The sequence below is a fragment of the Pocillopora damicornis genome, chromosome 2 (genome assembly GCF_964200805.1).
Source record: "Pocillopora damicornis chromosome 2, jaPocDami1.2, whole genome shotgun sequence".
In the NCBI taxonomy this organism is placed as follows: Eukaryota; Metazoa; Cnidaria; class Anthozoa; order Scleractinia; family Pocilloporidae; genus Pocillopora; species Pocillopora damicornis.
This window is the reverse complement of record NC_142671.1, coordinates 3,944,107-3,963,590: the sequence shown is the minus strand read 5'-3', so window position 1 is coordinate 3,963,590 and position 19,484 is coordinate 3,944,107. Positions and strand designations below refer to the sequence as shown.

The following is a 19,484-nucleotide window of genomic DNA, read 5'->3' as shown; positions in this document are numbered from 1 at the left end:
TACAAAGGGTAAGATTTGATTATTTGTTTTTCCCTGTGGAAGGAGGGCCCGTTTACGTCTCTCAATTTTCACTTTTGAGAGTCGGTTGTCAATTATGCTTTTCGTGTAGTTTCTCTTAGCCAGGTATGTTTTGAACTGTCTAATTTTCTCTTCAAATTTTTTGTTTAGGAGAAGTACTCCTGGAGAGTTGTAACGCTTCGCCTTTAACGAAACCTCCTTTTCTCCTCTGTTGTTGTTCGATCGGCTGAAGAATTTATCTATGTAACAGGAAAGCTTTTCTGTGGGTCTTTCTGCATGTGGAGTTTTTGTGTCTCACCAGGAGCCTTTAAGAGTCTTTAAGAGTCTCACACTTAAAGACCGCAAACACACCGAGGAACGATCGCTTTTTAAGCCTTTTTTAGTCTCTTCCAATTTGGATCGCGACGTCTTTACTCATTTTGCGAGTCCTCTTACTATGGTCACGTCCATTGGATACACGTTACCTTTGGAACCACTATGCTTTGTTGTGAAAGGCTGTAATGATTGACGCATTTCTAAGAAATCTTTTCTCAGCGATCTGTTGTCGCCCAGCTTTGTTGATGTTTCTTTGATCGTTGGTACCATGCCTCTAGTATTTATATTCCACTTTTCGTGTTTTTATTGTTTGAGTGAGGTGCACTGGGGATGGCCTCTTTTACTCAGCCTACGAGGATGGGGATCAATGAACGGGGGGCGTTAACTTCTGCGTTGGGGGGCGCGCTCTGCCGGCAGAGGTTATTCGCGAATCAGATATCTCTATCATGTTCCTTGATTCTTTCTTTAATTTATTGAGAATTTTTTGAAATTTGGAGACCCACAATTAAAAAGAAAAGTTGTAACTAAGTTTTCTTGGGCTGCAGTATGGTCTTACCTGAAAAGTTTAACCAGTGAACACAACTATTTTCAACCTCTCGATAGTTTTTACTACAAATAATTGTACCTGAATGCCATCGTTTTGTTTTCCAAGATGAAACGAAGGATGGTAGCAGAAACTGATATGGCTTTTAGCTTAATTTTTAACGCGCCTAATTGAAAAAAGCTAGAGTTACTGTGCATTGAGTTACACGCTGAGAACGAAATTTTATTTTCGGAGCAGTCTCCCTTTTTTGGCGCGTAAACTGTAACGTTGACATCAAACTTTTGACTAATCAGATGCGCGTATTGACTATGAGCATTCGAGGGTACAAAGATAGCCTCTGCAGCCATAGTTGAGGGCTGAGGACTGTAATGATTTTCGAGCTTCATTATAGCGTGCACTACCCGAGTATGTTTTTTTTTTTGGACAAATTTTGCATCAAATACCGCCATCTTGACACAAACAACAACGACGACGAACGTGCGGTTACACGCGATGAAGTGGACCTGACATGAGTAAATTAAGCAGTGAGGCACGAGTTACACTGAGTAAACAAGTCATTAGGAGTGGACCGCTGGAAAATTGATGGGGTGAGGGTTGGGCAAGAGGAAATATGATGCTATGCCTACTTATTATCGCCCGAATTAAAAGGGTCCGAGAAAAATGAAAAGGGTCTCAACCTGGGTATAAAAAAAAGGAAGAAAAAGAAAAATAAAGGAGAATCTTTGCATATCCCAAAATCCTTAATGTCCTCCCCTATTATAGTGACTTGAGTTGGGTATAAATTGCAGTAAAAAGATGGACAAAATCCACCCTGACATACAATTTCTGAGAGCGGTCTGGAGAAGCGGATTTATTGGAACCTTTCACGTGGCTGTGACGACGGATATCTTCTTAAATTTCGGTTATAATCGGGCTAATTTTTTAAAATTCTTTACGTGCAAAAATTCTTGTTCTCAGAGCGGAGTTTCAGGATAGAAAAGCCCTGCCCTCGATGGTCTCGAATGAGAAATGCTAGAGAATAAGTTACATTAAATTACCGGTAAATGACGTACCTATTCCTCTCACAGTTAACTGCTGACAATAGCTTGCCTTATCGCAGGCGTAGTCACTGTTTCCCAGATGGTAACAGGGCAACCACACAACTGTTTTTTTCTTACATCAAACGGAATTTTCATCTTTCTTTGGCCTAAAACTCTTTTAAAACTTCCTTAAACACCCTTTGAAATACTTATAATATTGCAATGATAAGAGAACAAGAGGACTGATTCGTTGATCACAACTACTGACATTTGAATTCGTTGCCTTCCAAAATTAGTGGTTATTGTGATTGAGTTCATGATTTGAAGCAATGATTTTAAGATCGTGAGGAAAGGAGGATCTCCTTTGAGTGATAGATAAAATCCATGCCAATCCCAGGTGTTACAGTCGAGGTAGGTGAAACGTCGTTCCAATCCATTATGCCGTAAAATAATTATTATTTGATGGTTGTCTGTTGGTGAGCATTCAGTTGTTTACACCTGATAAGTCAACATTTATCATGTGCTGAAAGTTTTATGTGACTATTTCAGGATGTGGACGCATACTCTGATGTGTCTAATGGCTCTACGATCTCAGTGGTAAGCCTCTTAAAGACATGATGTTAATATTTCCAAACTTCAAAAAGGTCTTGATTACGGTGAATTTTATCTGTTGTATGCAGCTCGATCTTTCACTGCAAATGTTTGGGATCAGGCGGTTTATTAGGCAGTGTACTCTGTAACTCAAATCTACATCATATAATATACAAGCAGTGAAGTTTCTATTTAATGATAATATCATGTAAGACAGATTCCAGTTTTGAAGTATACGTTTATGGAAGAATCACATATTTGTCTGAGACCTGGATGGCTGTCTGGGATTGAGAAGGGGGAGGGGATCTCTACACTCTAAGTCAAGAGGCTGTTAATTGACCTTTTGAGTGTGGAAGCAATGACTACTGCTCAAATGCAACAAATTGTTCCAAAGCGCTCACTTTAAGCTGGGATTGTTCATACCAATTTGGTTTGTGATACCTGGAGGACAAATTTAGTGGCAAGAATGTAATATGTTAAGGATGTGCAGTCTAATGTGGATAAAGTTAGGGTAAATAGATGTGTAAACTTTGCATTATTTTATACCTCTTTTATGATCTTAATATTTAAAAAAAATGAGTTAAAGTACTATGAAACTATATGTACACCTGTAGTCCAACAAAATAGCTCTGGAACCTTTTTGTAAGTCTAAAAAAATGAAACGGTTGTAAAGTTTGCCCATGTGTGCTGAAATTCCTTTTGATTAGTCAATACATGATAGAAGTCTCTAGATCAGATCAATACTTTCACAGTTTTCTAAAAGTTGTTATTTGCTTGAATTTCTGCTATTTAGGGCAGTGCGGCATCTGGTGGAAGTGGACACATGCCCAGACCTCCATCAGGTGAGATAATATAGAGTACTTAGTACTAATCATGCTCAAACTTTCTGTCTGCAATAAAATTGGAATATCAGTGGCCCAGCTGAAAATATTCACTTCATTACTTTTAAGTACTTTCCTTTTGTTTAACCCTATAACCCCTAAGAGTGACTGGCATCTAATTTCTCCTTACAATGTCAGCCCTGATTCACACATTAAGGTCACAAGAATAAAAGAAATGATCACAAACTAAAGAAGCTTTTGGTTATTAAACAAATTCTCCTTGTCAGCACCTTAGGAAATTTATAGAGAGAAGTAGGAAGAATAGTCATACTGATGTTAAGGTGAAATGGCTCAATCATGTCTATGTTATACACCCAGGGAGCTCTAAGAGGTCAAAGTCAGTTCAAGGCAGAAGATCAATAGTTGGTGAGGCGTTCTTTCATTTGTGACATCTTGATGCATTTGTATACACTAATGACTTTGAAACAATTAGATGAGAGAGTTAAGTCAACCTACTCTGTTTTCTGTTACATTTTTGAGATTGGCAGATTCTTCTGAAAATTGAATGGTGATGTTTATCAATGTTACCACAGTTAATGTTTTTTATTTCATCTTCTCACATTTTGCCCTTGATCATTTAAATTTGAGTAGTGTCACAAGTGATACACCTGTGCATTTGTAACAATCCATCCAAATCTTAGAAAAGTTGGCCAACTTTTTTAGGCTCTTTATGGAAATATTTTTTTTACTGTATGTTCCTTTGTTCTTTACTTTGCCATGCATGGATAGTCCTCTCCAAAAGCTCAATATTTGTGTTATTGAACCCTTCAACTCTCATGAGTGACCAAGAAAGAATTTCTCCTTACAATAATTATTATATATCAAATACAATATCAAACAGACAAGTGATGACAATAAAGAAAAATATCAATAAAATATCAATAAAGGGATCAGCAGTTGATGGAGTACCAAATTCTCTGAACCAATGTCATGAGAGTTGTATAGCAAACATAAAGAAGAATTGCTAAATGAAATATTGGGAGTGAAGGGATTAAATCAGCAAGGATGGTGCATGGTGTTTTTCTTTGTTTACTTCTTGATAGTTCATAGTGGGCATCAAAATTATGGTCCATCCCTTTAAAACAACCCTATTGTGTTTGACACAAAGAGGGATAAGGCTTGATGTGTAATTCTGTTCTTCCAGGAAAGTCACCATATTCAAGTTTACAACTGAAAAGCTCATCAAAACAGCAGCCTTCCAAACCCACTGCAAGAAACATGTGGATCACTGCAATGAGAAATGGAACTGCTAGTGAGTGATGTATTGTCTACTAGGTTATATTCTTCCTGTTCCAGACGCACCTTGCAGAATTTTATACAAGTTAATGTAAAAACTATATATTTTGGTAGTCTGCAATAATTTGCCAAACTAAGCCTTACTTTCTTATAATGTTTTGTTATATGATTGGTCTATATCAGTTCAAAGTAAAGCAAATCTAGGGTTAAGATTAAACACCCTCTTGACTTTTTATCTTTTTAGCTCTGAGTACAGAAAATTCCCCCATAAAGACTTGGGGAGGTTCAAGAGCTTCACAAAATAAACAGAATAAAACTGGAACAAGATCAAGGCATCTAAGTGATTATGTTCAGGTAAGTTCTTCCTAAAATTTAAAGTGGCTGGAATTGGAGTAATACTGGTAAAAATATAATTTCCCAGGTATGATCTGGACTAATTAATAAAGCAGCAATTGTAGCACTAATGAAAACATTCTTTAAAGGGTAACATCAATCTGAGGGTGGCAATTGTAAGAGTACCTAATGGATCAATGACTGCAAACCAAATGGAGTTGACTGACTGAGTAGTGTTTGTTTGTGCACACAACTAAATTAGGTTGAAAAGGGAGTTCAAATACCTGATATATTTTTTTAGAGAAAAACGTACCAGGTGGCCATGTATGTAAATCCATTTCCAATCTGAGTTGGTTTTGTAACATATCAGTGAAGACCTCAGTACTAATGGACCTAAAGCTATTGGTAAACTAATTGTTGTGGATATTAAATAATTAAAGTTCATCTAACTTTTTCTAGATTGAAGATCTAAAAAATACGAATCATGTCAGAAGTGCAAGTATGTCTGCAAGTAAGTTTTACTCCATCCATGTAAATTTTTCACAATGTGGATATGTTTTTTATTTCTTTTTTTTTTTTTTTGCTATAAACAAGCCTTTACTGACCAAGAGAATCATAATGAAAAGTAACCTTTTCATTTTAAGGTGAACCACAGTTGTCTATTGGTGGTCCTGCATATAAACCACAGGAAGACTACTATGATGAGATCATAGAGTTAAAAAAGGTAAGCAGCAGGAAGCTAAGATTTCAAACACACAAGCAACATGTTTGCCATCACAGTTATTTTGCATTGTCTCTCTTCACTCTGATCATTCTCTATTTACAAATGTAAATCAAAACTCTGTTGTTTGCAACAGGTCATGCACTTAAACCTATCCAGAAATTTTCTCTGTGCTACAGTGTGTTGGACATTCTTTGTGAAAATCTCCTTTTTAAAATTCTAGAACTGACAGAATATTTTTATTACTAGGTGATTCCTTTCTTATGTATACTCTCTTGTTGGTGTCAACTGACTGCCTGCCAATGAGAAATTTGATGCCATAATAGATTTAATGATGCTCTTTATCATCAAGCTGTTTATTAAGGAGAAAAAACAGTTGTTGTTCTTTTTGTTGGTGGCTGTTTAGTCTTTCTCATTTGAAACCCAATTGGTTTTAATGAAATCCTTCAGATCATAAATGCCTTGAAAGCAGAAAACAATATTCTAAACACAAAACTCCGCAGAGTGGAAGGAGAGAATGTCTTGAAGGTAAGTTCAGAGTATATTTATTATCATGTATCTGAATCAGCAGCAGTGTACACTTCTACTGTTAGTAATCCTTTAGTTCTTTACTTTACACCCTAACACCAGTATGGAAGTTCTCCATACTGTTCTTTATACATTTCCTATGGTGCTGATGTGGAGAATTTGTTTAGCAATCAAGAGCCATGTTAGTTGGTAATCATTTCCTTTATTTTCACGACCTTAATTTTTGATTGTAGGGTGATATTGTAAGGCAAACTCAGATGCTTTTTACTCTTAGGGGTCAAAGAACTTCATTAGCCCAACTCCACCACTTGTCATTTACAGCCAGCAAAATGGTTTGCTATGGAAAAATTTGATAAAAAATTCTTGAAAAGGTTATTTTGTGGTTAAATTTTCTCTTTTTCTATTCTGGTTTCTGGCTGTGTATAACTTTTTAGGAAATTAAAAATAAGGATATAACATTGAGCCAACTTTATTTTATCAGTTATAATAACTGTGGAGATTTTTGTCCTTTATTTACAGGACAGAAAAATGGAAGACCTCTTGAATACAAGAAAGCAGGTATATGACAAGATTGTGTGTGAAAATTAATAACTTAATGCAAAATTGAGCCAACATGGTTAACATTTTGATCTCGAAAGTTAAAATAATGATTTAATTTTCTTATTGTTATAATTTTTTTCAGTATAAATGAATTAAATTCAGCAGGTAATGAAAACAATATATATGAACCTTGACAAATAATGATTGCAGTAATACAGTAATAATAGATGGGGTTTTTATTTTATTTGTACTTTAGCCTGAAGATGTCAGAAGAACATTGACAGACAAAAAAGGAGACACCAGTGCTGTAAGTGGTCAGATGCTTGGGCAGGACAATAGCAAACCCTAAATTTATTAGGATTTCATTTGTAAAAGTTTGCAAATACACTGTTCATGTGCAGTTGTGTTTACAAGCATGATTAAAATATGTACAAAAATTTTGAGGTTGCATTTGATATTTAAGAGGGAGGGAACCCAAAATGGAATTCACACAGGTTAACATGCCAAATTGTTTGTTGTTGCCAGAGGTTTTTCCAGTTTTTAACTTCATACAATTACAGAGTTTTAATTCTTCTCTTTTGATAGATTGTCATTCCCTTGCCCACCCACCCAAAATATTTCAAGTTTCCCTGACAATTTGCTAGCAGTAGAGGAAAAGACTGCCCTCAGCCCAAGTGGCCTGCACTGACAGAGCTCATCTTGGTTTTTGGAAGCAACAAGCAGCCATAATTATTTCTAAACTTGTTGGTTGGGATGCTAGTGCACTAGCTTTCAGCATTCTGTGTTGTAGTTTTTGTTACAGAGTCATGTTTCCTGCCCAAGAACACAACACAACAACACAGTTTGAATTGCATCCTAAGGACAAGTAGGAGATAGTGTGGCCCAGTGGTTAGGGTGCTGAACTTGTGATCTGGTGGTCCCGGGTTCAAGTCCTACATCCTGCCATTCACTAGATTTGTTCTTGGTTGCCCTGAGTTAAACTCCTTGGCTGCGCTGTGTAAATAGCCAACTGGTCTGCCTCTAGACAATTGGATTTTCCAGCATTTTATGTTTATTTCAGTCATTGACATAAAGCACTATTGTATAGCGATAGAAATAACGCTATGTAAATAAATTATTGTTACTATTATTATTATTAGGTAGCTACCAAATTTCCCATTTTCTGCAAGGGGGGGGGGACTGATTCAAAAGGATAAAATAATCCTAAGGCTTGCTTTTTTTTTAATTTTAGAGTCAGCTGCTACTTGGTGCTCTGACCCTGCCTTACTTTGTCAATCTGATCAAAGTATATGACATGTATTACCAAGATTTAGACCAGATGTACTTCTTATTTTCAGATTGTGAATAGTTTAAAACAGAAGCTCCATGCAGTAGAAAGAACAGTCAAGGACAAAGAAGCAGAATTAAGGTTAAATTCTAACACTAAATTGGTGCTGATGGCTGCTAAATGTTCCCAAGAGAGACCATTCGGGCTCCTCTGAGTTAACACTTTTTCTCCCACAGGTTACCACAAAGAAAAGTAGTTAGAAGAAGGAAAAAAACCATTAGAAATTATTGTTTGATCTGACGTCAAATTCTTAGCATGAAAATTATTTGAAATATGTAGAGGACAGTAAAAAGAATTTAAATTTTGATCACTGAAAGTTAATTTCCCTTCCCCTCGTAGAGGGTGCAGAACTCATATGTAGCAATCACAACAAATTTTCTATCTGCGTTGTTGTTATTGTTGTTTTTGTTATTTTGTGTTTTTAATTTTCATTTTTATTTCTATTCCAGTCAGCTAAAAAAGGATATAAAAATGACAAATATTGAGGAGCTGCAAATTCAGAGTGAAACATATTACCAAGAGGTAAATTGTGATGGTGTTGTTTAATGACAGTCTGAGTCCTCAGTTAGGAAACAGAATCTTTCTGCTGGTCGTGATTCCTTTAATGTTATTTTACACAATAAGCTGAATTGTACACGCATTTTAATTGATTCTTGTAATCTATTGGAGGACAAACGTTACCATTAACGAAATTTTACTTTGTTATCATATTACACAAATAAATTCCACGTTGCCGTGATTCTGTTTAGCAATAGATCACAGAAGATATCAAAATGTGATAATAACATTAGTGACACTCTACGGCGCCTTTTGCGACTCTTTTTTGTTCTTAACTCATTTTGAAGTCATCTATGATCTATGGCTAAACAGACACACGGCAACATGGAACCTATTTTTAGTCTGAAACGATTTCAACTCGTGTTTCTGTTGTATTTCCACAGGTTCAAAGATTACAATTGGCTCTAATAGAAATGCAGCAATCTCAGTTGAACGGTTCTTTCGGAATGACGAGGTAGTTGAGGGAAACATTCATGTAGTTTTTTCTGTCGCTTTTCTTGGTATATCAACCACAGAGTTTTTCTACTTCTCATCATGATTGTGGGAAAGGAAAATCTCAAGATGAATGAAATATTTCATATGTCACTTCCGAGCATGAACTCTCTTCAAGGTATTTCTTTAGTCGCTGGGTGCACGGTGAAACTAAAGGCAGCTGGGATACATAACGAGTAGCGGAGCTACGATAGTTTCCTTCCCACTCCTATCGCGGCTTTTCTACTCACAAAATCTCGGTAGAACAGCCAACCACCCACGCAACCTACCCCCCCTCCTCCTCCCAAATTGTTGTAATGCTTATCTTCGTTTGTTTTCTGATGGTATTTAAATGTTTTTATGTCTTTCTCGCAGTCCAAGGAATAGTTCTCTTTCAAAAGGAACCAAAGGATCCAAGCCCTCGAACGTTTCTCTTCAAAGGCTAGCAGGTTTGATCGAACAAAAATTGCTTTTACTGTTACTTTAGTTCACAAGATTTAGAATAACTTGTGAGTGAAAACTGAATATGCTGAAACGCATACTCTAACGAGCTATTAGCGATAGTCCTGGTGTAGGACAGGACCATTTCTAACTAAGGCCCTTTTTTTGCTTTTCAGAGGAAAACGAACACCTTAAAGCTGATAATCGCGCTCTTAAGAAAGATCTGTTGACAGCGATTGAAAATGCGTCGAGTTCAGACAAAAAGACTACTCTTAGAGGTACACCCCATTTTAAAATATTAAGTTGTGATGGCAATTTTATGATACAACCTAAAGGAAATCAATGAAACTAATTTGTCACAGTCCAAATGATCATCTTCGCAAATTATTCTCATTGTGCTACGTTTTTTTAAGTCCGTGGTATTAAAGAGCTTACCTCCCATAAGTGTGGCCTGGGTATGAATTTAAGACCTGGCCTCGCACTCGATTCAACTGAGCTGAGTTTGGGTTTCGTCTTCGTCCTCGTCGGGGGATTTTTCTCCTGTTCTCTGTGTTTCCCTCCTAAAACAACTCCGTAAAATACCATCCTGACTTGTTATCAGCCCCTGAAAACAACTTCAAGAATGCGTCTCTGGCTATTTCTCTATTATCTATAAAATTGAATTTTCTTTCCTATTTTCAGCTGAATATGCGGACATGAACCGTGGACAACTTCTCGCGAAGATTCATGAATTGGAAGAAGTGAGTGAAAGTTACCTTATATTAAGAAAAGGAAACACCTTGATCTGAAGAGGCGGGCAACAAGCGGAGATAGGCAGATCGACTGACAGGAGAAAGGACAGTAGGAAGCGAAGACAGACAGAGATAACGATGGCTGCGAAAACAGAAGACAGATTGATGGGTTTAATACACAATCCACATTCGACATACACCCATTTTAGACGGGTCAGACATACGAACTGAGCAACCACCTCAGGGTTTTATTAATGTTTAACTAGTTGGTAATATTTTCCCTTTCAAAGAGTCTATCATTTAAAGTCATATTGTTGTATAACATTTGCAGAAAGTTCAAGACGCCGACGGAAAGAAAACACAAACTAGGAAAGGACCCCTAGTAGAAGGTAAAGAGGATGAAGAAGTGAGAAGAAAAAGCACATCTAAGGTCACTGCTGAAGGTAAGTAGAAGAAAAAAGACAATGGAAAGCACAAAGGAATAAATTGATAACACAACAAAGGATGTATAGAAAGATGAACAATTATTGGACGACGCTGAGTGTGATATTGTGATATGCCAGTGGCAAGACACAGACAAACTACGCCGTGATTTGTCTGTGATTCGTCGGACATTTTGCGATAAACGAGTTCATTATGCTTAATTTAATAATTCAAAAGAACAGCTTTAGGGAGCCCTTGAGCCTCTCCCCACATCCTACCATCAACAGATAAAACTTGCTGATAATAAAAGGCTCACCGAAGTTTAGAACACAACATTTTACCCGGTCAAATTCGTAGAGTGCAAGCAAGGAAAACACGCTCACTGTTGAAATTACTCAGGCTATAGAATTTATTCCTTGTTTAACTGTAACATCAAGTGAAATTTTTTAAGAAGTTTACTCATTATGCCGGCATTATGCTTGATGTTCTGATTAGAGCATTTTGCCCAAAAATATGCCGGCATAATTTATCTGACCCATATAGCAATACATGGTTAGACGGTATTAGTTAGACGTTTGAGAAGACCATTGTTTGCGTGCAGTCATTTGAAGGTTATGTGGTAGGCCTTTGGCGAGTGAAACGAAGAAAACAGTTCATCCAAAGATGATGCAGTGAATTCGCACAAGTAATTGAATGATTTGTAAGGGCGACTGCTTTTTTTTTTCTCAATTCATTACCAGGAAGATTGGAGCTGAAGGGAACCACATCCCAGAAACTAGCTCAACTGCAAGAAAGAGAAGTTGAACTCTTAGAAGAGAGAGAAAAGCAACGGGAGATCATTCAACGGCTGAAAGAAGATCGTGCTCATTACAGGGAAGTCGCCGATGATCTCAGGTGAATTAGAATGTTATGTTAGAACAGCTTAGGGAATTCAAGAATTATCGTGTGTCATTTCTGCTTTTGAACATAAGTTATTGACCGTTCTCTTCTTAATTAACCAGAGTGCAGTTGAAGTCCACTCAAGCAGATCTTGACAGACTGAGAGAAGAGAAGGGTGTTGTTGGGGATAGAAGATCATCCACTAGTTCAGCAAGGTACAGAATTTGTTTCCTAGTTGCTACTGGTTACCTGAAATGTTTTCTTTGTTTGTATGAAGATTTCCCATTTGTATCGATTTTAATACTCCGGTTCTTTTAAATACCGCCATTTATCTCGCGAAAAAAATTTAGGACTGTGAAAACATTAATATTATTTTTAAATTTTTATCTGTATGCAGTCCAAGGAGGAAGTCATCCGTCAGAGAGGTGCCGCCTCAGGATGGTAACGATGAAGAGATGGATGGCATGTTGAAAGAATTCCAGCAGCAACGAGCCGCTAAAGCTCTTCAGAGACAATGGAGAGGATATCAGGGAAGGAAAATGGAAATAGAAAAACAGGATAGACAGGCAGTACAGAGACAAAATCAAGCTGCTACAACACTACAGAAAAATTGGCGGAAACATAGAGATAAGGTACGTGAAGCACATTAAAATAGGAGGATCACGTCATGTGACATAGGATTGATAAGCGCATTTCGTATGGCCAACCAGAACGAAGGAAACTTTGCTAGGAGCCAAGTAACAAGCAAAGTGAAAACGAGCAAACTGCGCAAAGCGCAGGAAGACGGGAGTGACCATTTTGGTCGTGCATTTGCTTTCTTGCGAGGGCGGCGTGAGTTTTCTCGCCCAATTCCATGGCGCGGTGAAGGAAGTTTTACTCAATAATGAATTACCGTCGACACTTGACTCTTCGAAATAAAAATTTACTGCAAAGAAGCCTTACTAGTTTGTTACTTGAAGGTTCTCTGGCTTGTCACATCAAACCTAAACAGAAGCTTAAAAATGCATTAGACTGTATTGCCAAATAATTGATTTGAAGGCAGCCTAGACTGAACGTTCTCTTTGGAAAAGGGAAATAACTACTTAAATGTTGTCTTTGGTATGATGCGCCAATACAATGTTTGATCCCACAGGAGTTGTTGCGGTAAAGTAAAGGATTTTTTTGAACAAAAATTAAGATCATATTTTACTTCAGTACTGACGCTTTCATTCACTTGCAGACCAAACAAATGGATGAAGAATCAAAACAAGAGGTAATGGTTTTCTTGCTTACTCATTCGCCCAATTGCACTTTTACATGTGCAGAAAGCTGCCGAGGTGGAGGCGAAAAGGGGACCCCCTCCACACATTTCGCAAACTTTCCACTGTTCCTGTACAATTTTACTAGGAAAATTCTTTGACATTTCTTATTCTCCAGGCAATAACACAGATTCAGGCTGCCTTGCGCGGACAAGCGGCACGGAATAAGTACATTGCACAGCTTGATAAAGAACTGGAATTTACAGACCGAGATGACGCTGTCGTGGCCCTTCAGTCAGCAATGAGAGCGCACTTAGCAAGAAAAAAACACCTTGGATACATTGAAGAGGACGAAATCACATCACGTGATACGAGAACTAGAGGAAGGTAAGTTACTTAGAGGGTATAACAGGGTAATTTTGTATTATCAACTGAGTTGATTAAGTAAAATGGCCACCGTAAAGAGTTTAAAAGCTGACTGGGTTAACGCTCGAAACGTCAGCTTTTAAAGTCTTTAGGTGGCCAATTTACGTTATCAACTCTGTTGATAATACTTAATTACCCTGTTATACTCTCCCAGCGACGCAGCACCACAGTTTCTTTAGAAACTTACCCCCTTTATTCACTTAGAGGGTAGTTTTAGGCATTGCACTCTATAATTAACAACTATTCAGCGAAGTTGAGGTGGTTCGTGGGGTATATATTTTTAATTATATAACAGAACAGTGAGATAGTATAACGGAAGTGAATAGCAAAGGATATTGGGGGTTGGAGTAGCCACTCAGAGCACGTCGTCAACGCTATTTTAGTATACACTATTCATAGATAAACTCAAGTTCGTTTAGGTTCCTCAAGGAAATTAATTAGTGAGGCTGTGGTAAGTTTTACAAAAACATGTTGGCGCCGATGAAGGTACATCTAAATTATAAAGTAGTGATTAACGGTAAGAATGTTCCTTGTTCTCAGTTCCAGTCACCACCTGGGCGACTCCGAGCCCGACTCTGATGAAGGTCCGGTGACTAGATCTTCCAGCCCCAAACGACACCCAGAACCGGCTACAACAGGTCTGAGGAGATCAAGTTTAACAGGTTAGCTTGTGCTCGTCTTGACAATAGCCTTAGTAACAAATGGTAGTCAGACGTAAAAGCTAGTAACTTTTAATGGTTCAAAATGTAGTTTCTAAGTGTAGCCTTTTTCGCTGAAATGAGGCTTTTACAGGAATACATTTAAATAGATGCTTTTGGTTCAGGCAAATACATCTTAAGTTTTTAAATCACGTTATTGTACATAGCGACTCTCGCCACATTCAACATGTCCCGTTAGTAGGATTTTGAGACAAAATCGCGCGATAAGGGTTTAATTTCCGAACATATTTCGGTCTATCGAGAGAAATGGTGATAGTTGTTAACTATCATTATTATTATTGTAATCATTGTTATTATTACTATTATTTTTATTATTATTATTATTATTATTATTATTAGAAGTAGTAGTAGTAGAAGTAGTAGTAGTAGTAGTACTACTACTACTACTACTACTACTATTATTATTGTAAATGATGTAGGCAGTTTGGCGCTTTCCTCATTAACTTTTGATCGATCTTCGAATCAGCTCCACTTTCTGTTGATAAACCAGTAAAACTTGCACCTTTAAAAGTATTTTCACCTGCACGTGATAATGCACTTGCACCATCAGGGCTTTCAGGTGATCAAGCACATGTTACGTCAGAACTTGCACGTGATCCGACTGAATCTGATTCTGATGATGATGCTGTCGTGATCGGGCGATCAGTAAAAAATAAAAAGGAAATTCATAGCGAGGAAATGAGTTCTAATCAGTTGAACTCTGAAACTTCTGAGGAAAGAAACAAAAAAGAATCAAAGAAACCACGCGAAACGAAAAAAGCCAAGAAGGAGTCGACGAAGAAGGAAGCCAAAGAGGAAAAAAGTCTCATAGACGAGGAGGGTATGTTTACTTCCGGTGGACAGATGACTGAACATACTTGCTGCTTCTCCTCACTACTCAGTGCTAACGTTGTAAAATAACCACCCTGATGGCAATCAATCATCAAGACTGACAGTTGTTCTTTCCACCTCAGGAACACCAGCAATGACGCTAACTGCAACCTTTGTTGTTAATCTAGAAATGCTTTCACCACACTTCAACCGCATCAAATTTTTTCCTTCCTTTCATAATCAAACACGATTAATATACGAATAATCACCCGTCTCACCACTTAATTTTGCGTCGTCTAATCATCTTCGCTAATTAGCGATTGTTCATCGTTGTATAATTGTGCAATTTGTGATATTGTGAGAAACATCGAAAATTTCTTGTCCGGTTATTTTTGTTTGTTTGTTTTAGTATTGATGTTTTAATGGAGATGCGCTTCCCTCAACGCCGTGGAAAGGATGAAATTGAGGGAAATTTGAAAAAGCTTGCACTAGCACACTTGTAGCTCTATGTGTATTGTTTTGTTTTTTTGTTGCTTAAAGTCTCTTTACATATCAAATGAAGCAGAAAAGGCATGTAAATTTTATTTTTTTACAGGGCAAGGAAGGCGAGATAGATAACAAGATATTTATTGCTACAAAGTTTCAACAGCCAATATCTCACCGCTACACTTGCTCGGAATTTTACACGTCACATACATTATCAACTAAGCCACGTACATTATCAACTAAGCATTGTTTGTTCATTGCAACAGCTCAGTTACTTTACCTTTCTGTTTCTCTTGAAGGCCCAAGGCGGAGTTTGATCACAGCTCCACGATTTGCAAACATCTCAGAAAACAGTGAGGAGGATGATGCTGTAGTAACTAGTCCGTCGAGAAAGAGGTCAATTCAAAAGAGATCAGGCGGACGCGTCAATGATTCTACACTGGAAGATATCAGACAGAAACCGATGAAAAAAACCTTTGAGATCGTCGACAGCGATGATGAAGACGACGAGGACGATGCGATTGTCTCCTTGCCAAGGAGATCGCTAGACACAGGATTTAGTCCACAGCGACCTTCTCTCAGACAGTCAAGCCAGCCGCTAAGCTCTTCCGCGTCCAGCCAAAGGGAAGTTTTCGGTTCCAGTAGAGACGAAGCCCTTCAGAGACCAGGTCTGTCACTATCGAAGAGGCCACTAAGTGGCAAAAGGCCAAGTTTAAATCGCAGTGAGGGCGGTGACAGTGGAGAAGAGAGGACATCCCGATATTCAAGCATAGGAAAATCCAGTTTGCCACTGGGCTCAGAGGAAGAAAGTGATGACGACGCAGTTGTCTCTCGATCAAGTAGATCGCAAAACAAAGGATTAATTCAACAGCGACCTTCTTCTCAGCGGTCAGGCCAAGCGATAAGCTCTGCCGCGTCCAGCTCAAGGGAAGTCTTCGACTCTCATAAGGACGAAGTCCCTCAGAGACCAGGTCTGTCATTATCTAAGAGGCCACTAAGTGGCAAAAGGCCAAGTTTAGATCGCAGTGGAGGCGGTGATAGTGGAGAAGCGAGGAATTTCCTTTCTTCAAGCGTAAGGAAATCCAGTTTGCCCATGGGCTCAGAGGAAGAAAGTGATGACGATGACGTAGTCGTGACAGGTAGAAAGACTAAGAATGATAAGAAGCCAGCTCGTTCCAGTCTTACACAGAAATCATCCGCAAGCACGCGTAAGTAAATCTATACGGGAGTTCTTTTGTTGAGAACTAAGCTTTTGATACTCTATATGTACTTGTGTGTTTTCCTTTTGTATCGTCACTCAATCCCTTTCTTACAGTAGTTCACCGCTGGGTGATTGTAAATCTCCATGTAATTCCAACGGTTTCTTATAACGCCCTTAGAAACACTCATAGTGAACTAAGCAGAAATTTTATAGCAGTACCTAAATACACCGCTCTCTATTTGTCTCCTACAAAATTTTGGTGAGCAAAGTGATTTCTTAGCGGAGAAAACCTAAATTTAAATATTTAGAAATTTCGCAAATTTTTTTTACTCACATAGTTATATACAGCTGTCTGTAAATACTAAGATTTCCTAACCGTCATTTCTCCGATATCAACTGTATCGAATTGAAATCTTCAGTGCGTACGCACTTGAATTATGTATTTTCTTGCCATTTGGAATATTCCTTGTTTTGATTATCCTCATCTAAATCAGTCGTGATATTGAAGAAGAACTGTAACTAAACGTGGTCCGTTTGCTTCGAGATTTTCCGTGACCTGTGAGATGCAAACTTCGAATCGAGTGGGTCATTCTCCCTTATTAGCTGCTGAACGTTTCGTTGGATATTAGGTCCGAGAATCTGATAAGTTTGTCTATTTTCAGCACCTGTTAGCTGAAGAAAGTAAGAAGACGTTTTGTGTTTGTCATTTCTTGGAGATACACGATCAATTTGCCCGTAGAGGGAAACCACCGTAAATCGTTGCCTTGTATTCTTGTTTCCTTATTTTTTTAACCTTAAGTTTATAATATTCTTTTCAGCTCCAGCGCCACAAAAGCGTGAACGTGGATCGATAGTTAGCAGCCTGGACAGCTTTTTCTCTTCCACTGCTTCGTCAAAAGATTCCAAAAGCAAAAAGTCCCCCCGGAAAACTCTAGCTCAGTTCAATGATAGTGATGATGATGATGACGACGACGACGACGACGACGAAGATGAAGTAGTTGTATCGTCCCTGTCGGGATCTAAATCCAAACAGAAACGCAGAGTCTCCACCGATTCAGGTTTGCAATGACACTTTGTGAGACTTGGCTAAACAATGTTATATATTCTGCTACCACCTATTTCCTTGTCAAATGTTTAAGTAACAAAATGGATGTTTCTTGAATGTAGAAACTGCACTTTTTTTTGTTGCTCATCCAAATTTAACTCTTTGTTACCTTCTAGCCTTTTTTCTGGGAACGTACTTTCATTCACTCGTGTGTACGTTTGTTCATTCATTTAATTGTTCGTGTATTCATTGTTATTTATATTTTTAGTCGCTAACTTATGGGCAACATCGGATTCTGGAAACGATTTAAAGACTAAGCGGAAGTCGGTAAGTTTTACTAATGAAAACCATGCCTTTAATCTCCAGGGTATGTATAGGACCATTGTTTTCTAAGAATTAGTTGCGGGGGGGGGGGGGGAAGGAGGGGAAGAGGGAAGAGGGGAAGGTATAATGTCTTCGTATATCTTTGATATTTCGATGACAAGAGACTCTTATTCGATAATAATTACATGGAATGAATTATTTTTACATGAGAATTGCGTTCATTCAATGGTTGACGCGCCGGCGTCCTGATCGAAATGTCCTGGTTCGATCTCTGATCGAGATCGTCTTTTTATGTTCTTGAGCAAGATTGTGCCGCTCTCCTAAGTCGATCATGAACGAGTATGGTGGCCCGCATCTATAGTTTTTACTACACAATCGTTCAGAGACGTTTTACTACTTTTTTCCCACCTTCAGAGTTTAAAATCCTCGCCCAGTAACAAGTGGAATGCGGACTTTGAGTTTGAGAAACCTTCTCATCGGCGACCAGACTCACAGCTTGATGAGCTGTTTTGACGAGGAGACTCGCCATAGATGCTCTGTACAGATTAGACTGAAAGTCGTCAGATAGACCCAAGGAGTTGTAGTATAATTGTTATATTTGGTGAATAAACGAAACTTTTTATACTTGCCATCCAAAATATATGTTTAGCCGAGTGCCTGTGTTATTTCAATACTGAATGCATCTATCCAAGACTAATGAATCCTTTCTTTCTCGAAATAATAAACAACTGTTTCCCTTTCGAACGGACCCAGTCCTAACTTTTTTTGCGCACCTCGCGGTTTTGTGTGCGCCTTGATGCGTTGAGCGGCGAAGCTGTGAGAGACCTGGGGTAGAACATGGAGAGTTTCCCAATCGTAGCCCCGCTGGCCAGCTATCCGTACCCACGGACATTCAGTCGATCCGTACCAAAATTTGGACTTTTTGTACCACGTTTGTATCAGTTCGCCCCCAACCCGCTGGTCGATTCTTACCCGTCCAAACATTCAGTGACGATCGGAAAACCTCGGTACACAGAGGTTGATTATTGCGTACAACAAGTAAGGTATGCAACTAAAGCTCTGTTGTGTGTACTTGTGACATATGGGGAGCCATTTATGCCAAAAATATCAATCGTTAGTGGTAAAACTCAATTGTTAGTGCTAAAATATCAATATGGTTGAATCTTTGCTCAACAAGCGGGAGACTGGTTCAAGTTAAAATCGATAAGAAATCGATACTAGCACCAACGATTGAGTTTTATCACTAGCGATTTATATTTTTATGTTTTGTCACTATCGATTGATATTTTAGCACTAACGATTGATTCTTGTCACTAGCAATTGAAATTTTAGCACTATCGATCGAGTTTTATCACTAGCGATTGATATTTTAGCACCAATGATAGATTCTTGTCACTAACGATTGAAATTTTAGCACTAACGATTGAGTTTTATCACCAGCGATTGATATTTTTGGCACAAATGGCTCCCCATAGTGACCTTATAACAATAACTAAGTGATAGCCGGCCAAGCGCAAGGTAAGTGTGATACGTTGAAGAAAACAGTTCACCGTTTAAACTGACTTTCTTAATTAACAATGATAACTTATTAGTGTCTCGCGCAAAGCAATTGTGATATTTTTTATTCTCTGTCATCAACAGTAACAAGAAACCGACCTTTAAACATACTTAACATGGAA

General features: G+C 38.1%; 1 protein-coding gene across 3 annotated transcripts; it reads left to right on the top strand.

The window, feature by feature from the left end:
* Positions 1 to 1,962: 1,962 nt before the first annotated feature.
* On the top strand, positions 1,963 to 18,426 carry LOC113672536 (uncharacterized). Of its 3 annotated transcripts, none has more exons than XM_089197101.1 (29): positions 1,963 to 2,307; positions 2,446 to 2,493; positions 3,281 to 3,329; positions 3,687 to 3,734; positions 4,513 to 4,620; positions 4,849 to 4,958; positions 5,397 to 5,448; positions 5,582 to 5,661; positions 6,109 to 6,186; positions 6,706 to 6,744; positions 6,983 to 7,033; positions 8,064 to 8,134; positions 8,503 to 8,575; positions 8,995 to 9,065; positions 9,458 to 9,531; positions 9,700 to 9,801; positions 10,205 to 10,263; positions 10,586 to 10,697; positions 11,418 to 11,571; positions 11,679 to 11,771; positions 11,954 to 12,188; positions 12,776 to 12,808; positions 12,973 to 13,181; positions 13,761 to 13,882; positions 14,490 to 14,759; positions 15,535 to 16,443; positions 17,255 to 17,494; positions 17,750 to 17,808; positions 18,220 to 18,426. In XM_089197101.1, the coding sequence occupies exons 1-29, from the start codon at positions 2,281 to 2,283 to the stop codon at positions 18,316 to 18,318; spliced, it is 3,675 nt and encodes a 1,224-aa protein (XP_089053227.1). In that variant the 5' UTR covers positions 1,963 to 2,280; the 3' UTR covers positions 18,319 to 18,426. The 3 variants fall into 3 exon arrangements, with proteins under 3 accessions (XP_089053227.1, XP_089053229.1, XP_089053228.1); XM_089197102.1 differs by having other exon boundaries at positions 1,970 to 2,307; positions 9,464 to 9,531; XM_089197103.1 differs by lacking the exon at positions 14,490 to 14,759.
* Positions 18,427 to 19,484: the final 1,058 nt, after the last annotated feature.

Excerpts from the sequence above, each read along its gene's own strand:
- LOC113672536 (XM_089197101.1), top strand. The coding sequence starts at position 2,281 with ATGCCAATCCCAGGTGTTACAGTCGAG. Across the intron at positions 9,066-9,457 it reads GGTTCTTTCGGAATGACGAG|TCCAAGGAATAGTTCTCTTT; the intron begins GTAGTTGAGGGA and ends TCTTTCTCGCAG. Across the intron at positions 12,809-12,972 it reads ATGAAGAATCAAAACAAGAG|GCAATAACACAGATTCAGGC; the intron begins GTAATGGTTTTC and ends CTTATTCTCCAG.